The 6,000-nt window shown below is 46.9% G+C and overlaps 1 protein-coding gene across 1 annotated transcript in view; it reads left to right on the top strand.

The window, feature by feature from the left end:
- TNFRSF8 (TNF receptor superfamily member 8) overlaps window positions 1-6,000 on the top strand; it is a 62,941-nt gene that overhangs the window by 34,196 nt on the left and 22,745 nt on the right. The window contains exons 9-10 of the mRNA XM_049618923.1: window positions 2-29; window positions 2,572-2,724. Of these exons, the coding sequence (XP_049474880.1) occupies window positions 2-29; window positions 2,572-2,724 (181 nt within the window). The remainder of the gene's footprint in view (window position 1; window positions 30-2,571; window positions 2,725-6,000) is intronic.

Below are 6,000 nucleotides of genomic sequence, written 5' to 3'. Positions count from 1 at the left end.
CTGCACGGCCTGTGTGAGCTGTGCTCGAGGTAAGGGCCGCGTTCTCCCCTCCTGGGGCTCCCTCTGGGTGCAGGGGGTCTTGGCCGAGAATCTGGGATGGAAAACCTTGAGTTTGTTCTGGGACTGGTGAGTCCTCAGGAGCCTAGCTCACCATTCTAGCATTTTTGAGCAGTTAGATTTTCTGAGTCCAGTTGTGATTATAGGGTTTTAATGGCAGTGATCCCTTTTCAGAGAGCTTCCATTTGCTCACTCCTGCAAGGAAGCATTTGTCATAACCTACCTGTTCTAAACTTGTCTCATTATTTTTGGTAGCTACCTTATGGTGCATGGATTACAAATATCCCCGTTTTACAGAAGAGAAAACTGAGGCTTTGGGAACTGAGGCGTTACAAAGGCCACACATCCTTGTGAGAGCCAGAGCTAGAGTTTGAACTTTGAGGTTCTCAGTTGTGGTCATTCCTTGCGCAGTCCCTTAGCACATGCTCTGGACGGGCACTTGCTGGGTGCCTGCTGTGTAGACGGTCAGCTCACTTACGGCAATACCAGCTGCCCCATGACGTCTGTGAGGGCCACAGAGGGCAGGGGAAGCTGCCCAGGACCCGAGGAATGTGTGATTATGTCTCCTTGTCCAAAGTTTCTTTCACACAACAACGCAGCCTGAAGTCCAGGGAGGCCTGAAGAGGAAAGAACACTGTTTGTGGTCACCAGGGGCCACTGTTCTAGTTATGAGGCTACATAGCAAGTTTTGTCAAAGCTTGTGGTAATAAACAAACCATTCTTTGTACTCGTGAATTCTCTCAGAATTCAGACAGGGCACTCTGGGGACAGCTGTTCTTCGCTACACGAGGTCTGGGGTTTCCACTGGAAAGTGTGAAGGCTGGAGGTTGGAATCATCTGGAAGCATTTTCATTCATGGGTCCGGGTTTGATGCCAACCGCAGGCTGGGGCCTCGATGCTCTCTGTGTTGGCCTGTATATGGCTGACTCTGGGCTTCCTCAAGCCCTGGTGGCTGGACTCCAAGGGAGGGGGAGGGGTGGGCACAAGCCATATCCCTTTTGTTGACGTTACCTCAGAAATCACACGTCGTAACTTCTGCCGGTTTCTACCTGTTGAGGCAGTCGCAAATCACACTGAGTCATTGGAAGGAAAAGAAATCAAGCTTCTTGATGGCTAAGTGGCAGAGGCATAGACGAGCAGATGGGGCCAAAATATTGCTCTGGCCATTTTGGACAAATGTAACCTGTCATAGCCACCATGTCAGATAGAGAAGCAGGAGGTGGCTGTGGGTCTGAGAATTCCTTTAGCTCTAAGGATGAAGCCCTGCAAAGCAGTGGGTGCAATGCAGGGGCTAAGAGCACAGACTCTGGAGCTCAAGTGGCTGGGTTCAAATCTTGGCTCCACCCCTTTCCACTCTTTAACACAAGCACGTTTCTTAATTTCTTGTGCCTCAGTTTCCTCATCTGTAAAATGGGTATAATAATAGTACTCTCCCAGAGAGCTGTTGCAGGAATTAAATAGGTTAAACCAGGTTAATCTGAGCAGAGTGCTAAGAGTACTTCCCCCCTAACCTCGATTGTATTAATGCTGCTTCACAGGCACTCAAAGGTATTAATAGCTATAATCATGATGATAGCTATTACTGTCCTGTCTCACCTCTCTCACTGCTGAGCTCACTCTTGCCCTCCACACAAATTCTCCAGAGCCTCTCTGCTTCCCACTCTCTCTGGAGGTTTCAGGGAGAAAGTGTGAGGTCCTTTATCATTAGAGGTCTTTTCAGTATCCTGCTGACTGAGAAAAGCCCTTAATGACCAAGTCATATTTGTCTAATCTAATAACGCCATAATTCTATTTTCACCCATGTAGAGCACACAAACTATTTCTGAACATATGTAAATGCATTATTATGTGTTTTCTGTTCACAAAACCTCTAATATTTTAATTTTGGGGGAAAACCCCTTTCTGTCATTGAAAATGTCAGACCTGTTGAGAAGCAGAAAGAGTCAGGAACGGTTATGGAATATTCCCCAGTTTTAAAGAATGATCAAGGCGTGGCCAGTGTGGGTCCACCTATGTGCACGCCCACTCACCCTGTCCTCTAGATTATTTTCTTTTAACAGCTCTATTGAGGTATGATTGACAGGCAATGCAATGCGATGTCTAAACTGTGCCATTTGATACGTTTTGACATATGCACGCAGTGGTGAAACCATCACTACAGTCGAGGTAAATGAACTCTCCATCCCCCCAGAAAGTTTCCTTGTGCTTGTTATCATCCCTCCCACCACTGTTCACCCCGCATCCATTCCCAGGTCACCATTCTGCTTTCTGTTACTGTGGAAGAGTTTGCATTTTCTAGCATTTTTCATAAACATAATCACATAGTATGTACTCTTTTTTCCTGCCTTCTTTCACTTAGCATAACTATTTTGAGCATGCCAAGAGATCCGCTCAATGGAAGAGTCATATGAGCATTTGCTTCTGGACAAAGGAATTCTCTGCCCTCCTGGGTTCTCTGGAGCCCCTGCCCTTGCCATCCCAGATCCTTCCCCGTGACCCTTCTGTATCCCTTAGATGACCTGGTGGAGAAGACACCCTGTACCTGGAACTCCTCTTGTGTCTGCGAATGTCGACCTGGCATGTTCTGTGTCACACCAGTCACCAACTCCTGTGCCCACTGTGTCACCCGCCCCGTCTGCCCACCAGGCATGGCCACCAAACCCCAGGGTAAGCAGTCTGTACCCCCAGCCAAGGGGCTGAGGTCTGTGCCCCTATAGCTGTACTTTTCCCTACCCCCGGCTGGGCAAATGACCTTCAACCCTAGCTGTTAACTAGGTCAGGTTTGGGCTTTGGTTTTTCTTTTAATAGCTAGATCCAGTAAGTGGAGTAAAATCTGGATTTGGGGGCACCTGGCTGGCTGAGTTGGAAGAGTATGTGACTCTTGATCTCGGGGTTGTGAGTTCAGGCCCTGAGTTGGGTGTAGAGATTACTAAAAGATAAATAAATCAACTTTAAAAAATGTTTATGTATTTGGGGGGGGGGTGGAAGAGAGGGAGAGAGGGAGAGAGAGAATCCCAAGCAGACTCTGTACTGTCAGCTCAGGGCCCAACGCAAGGCTCGATTTAGTCTCGTGAACTGTGAGGTCATAACCTGAGCAGAAACCAGGAGTCGGATGCTTGACCGACTGAGCCGCCCAGGCACTTCAAAACATAAATAAACTTAAGAAAAAGTCTAGGTTTGGCATTTTGGTAAGAGATTCTGATAATATGTTTTAAAATTCTTCCTTCTGAAGGTGTTGGGTTTGTAAAATTTTGACTCGTTTTTAAAAGGCTGTTTCATGACTCAAGACAGATAAATGAAATTTTTGAAGATGGTTCCAACTCAGATGGTAGACGTTTGGGGCACCTGGGCTGTCTCGTTCAGTAGAGCATGGTGCTCATGATCTCAGGGTTGTGGGTTCAAGCCCCAGGTTCGGTGTAGAGCTTACTTAAAAAAAAAAAGAAGAAGAAGAAGAAAGAAAAAAGAGAAAAGGAAAAATAAAAGATGGTAGACATTTGCCAGAAAATTATAAATTCTTGATGGAGGGGGAAAAACCCAAAACACGGTTAATCAGTACATGAGATCTCAGCAAATTTCTAGAAGGTAGAAAACAGAGGGAAGGGTGGTGATGGATGAAACCAGGGGGAGGAAAGCTCACCCCAGGATTCAGTGCTGCAGGAAATGTGAGAGGTAACTTGCTCTGAAGACCCCACAGAAGCTCTGCGCTCAGAGCAGGCAAGTAAAAGGAAGGATGGGATGCGAGTGAGATGGAGAATTGAGAGGTACAGAGGGTTGCAACTTCATCTTGAAAATAAAAATTAAAGCTTGTAACAGTGGCCTGCCACGGACACTGACCAGTCTGAACAGACGGTACCTGAGTTTTCATCCTCTGGTGAAAATTGTCAACTTTTTGGCTAAAGATACTGAAGGAGTATCTAGGGAAACATAGGGCTGCTGGTGGGGTACTGCCACCCTTGTAAAGCCCTCTTTGGTTGTGTATTTGGGAGTACGCCCTGTCGATTGGCTACCCCTGCCGAGTCACCCTGGAGTGAAAACTGCCAGCCTGCACTCCCCCCATGGGCCCAGAGTTCCTGGGTGGATCTCCAACTCAGGGAAGAGACCCACTTTGAAAAGGACATGCTGGAATATTCAGCATTGTTCTTTTTATTATTATTATTTATTATTATTTTTTAAATTTATTTTTCAGAGACAGAGGGCGAGAGGCAGAGCACAAGTGGGGGAGGGGCAGAGAGAGGGAGACACAGGCTCCAAAGCAGGCCCCAGGCCCTGAGCTGTCACCACAGAGCCCGACATGGGGCTCAAACTCAAGAACTGCGAGATCATGACCTGAGCTGAAGTTAGAAGCTCAACCAACTGAGCCACCCAGGAGCCCCTCAGTGTAGTTCTTTTTAAGTAAATATGAGTGAGCAGTAAAGATATCCAGACTGGTAAGGAAAACCAGCAGCATGAAAGAGAATAGCAAGATACATTGACAGAAACATTTACTATAGATGGAGCGATAGGAATTGCTTCAGGAATAGCAATAGAAGTTTAAAAATTTAAATTTGGGGTGCCTGGGTGGCTCAGTCGGTTAAGCGTCTGACATCGGCTCAGGTCACGATCTCGCGGTATGTGAGTTCAAGCCCCGCGTCGGGCTCTGTGCTGACTGCTCAGAGCCTGGAGCCTGTTTCAGATTCTGTGTCTCCCTCTCTCTCTGACCCTCCCCCGTTCATGCTGTGTCTCTCTCTGTCTCAAAAACAAATAAACGTTAAAAAAAAAATTAATTAAAAAAATAAATAAATAAAAATTTAAATTAGTGTCCACAGGGGGCGCCTGGGTGGCTCAGTCGGTTGAGTGTCTCTTGATCTCTGCTCAGGTCATGATCCAGAGGTTCATGGGATAGAGCCCTGCGTCAGGCTCTGTGCTGACAGCGTGGAGCCTGCTTGGGATTCTCTCTCTTTCCTTCTCTTGCTCTCTCTCTCTCTCTCTGCCCCTCCCCCACTCACTCTCTCAAAAGAAATAAACTTAATATAAATAAATAAGTAAACTAGTGTCCACAGAAAAATTCAAGTTGTTACATCCATAAAGCGAGAACAGAACGCAATGAAAAAGAAATAGTAAGAAAATAGAGGACCAAAAAAAAAGGCTTTTAGAAAGTGTGCCTGTTACCAATGGTGTTCTCTCAACTCTCATTGCACCCTCAGCTCCTGCTGTGCAGTAGAGGGCTGGACTCTGCGCATTTCTCCTTGTGAACGTGATGTTAAGCTTTGCCTGTAGAGGGTGCTGGGGAGCCGCTGCAGGAAGAAGGAGGCTTTTCTTGGCTGCATTTACTTTTTCTTGCTCTTGCTGCACACTCTCTCAGCAGGGCGCATGGGTGGGGTCATCTGGTTCCAGTCATGCTCCCAGAGTCGACGGTCCCTTGCAACCTCATAGCCCCAGCCTAGGTCTGGTGACCACCTTGGCATGGCCCTTCCAGTGGGGACACTGGTACATCCCAGGCCTCATGTCAGCAGAAGTGCCATAATTCCCTCGGTGCACTCCCAACCCCAAGTCTTAGGTCTTCTGCATTCCCATTTCTCATGGCCCTCTTGACTTGGTCACTGTGTGCTCCGGGCCTTGTACCCACAGCGGTGCCCCAACTTTCCTTGCATACTTGACCTGAAAAATACAAGGTTTCAGACTGAAAGGACTTACCAAGAGTAAAGCAGGATGAATGAAGATTACCCACACCTAGACATAATAGATGTATTTATTTATTCATTCACTAGTTGACAGACATTTGGATTATTTCCAGTTTGGAGCTATTTTTTAAATTTTATTTATTTATTTTTGGGAGAGAGAGAGAGAGAGAGAGAGAGAGAGAGAGAGAGAGAAGGAGGGAGGGGTGCAGAGAGAAAATCCCAAGCAGGCTATAGACACAGAGCCTGACGTGGGGCTAGAACCCACAAAACATGAGATCATGAC

Source organism: Panthera uncia, assembly GCF_023721935.1.
Source record: "Panthera uncia isolate 11264 chromosome C1 unlocalized genomic scaffold, Puncia_PCG_1.0 HiC_scaffold_4, whole genome shotgun sequence".
In the NCBI taxonomy this organism is placed as follows: Eukaryota; Metazoa; Chordata; class Mammalia; order Carnivora; family Felidae; genus Panthera; species Panthera uncia.
The sequence above is the reverse complement of the archived record's forward strand: the minus strand, read 5'-3'. Positions and strand labels throughout refer to the sequence as shown.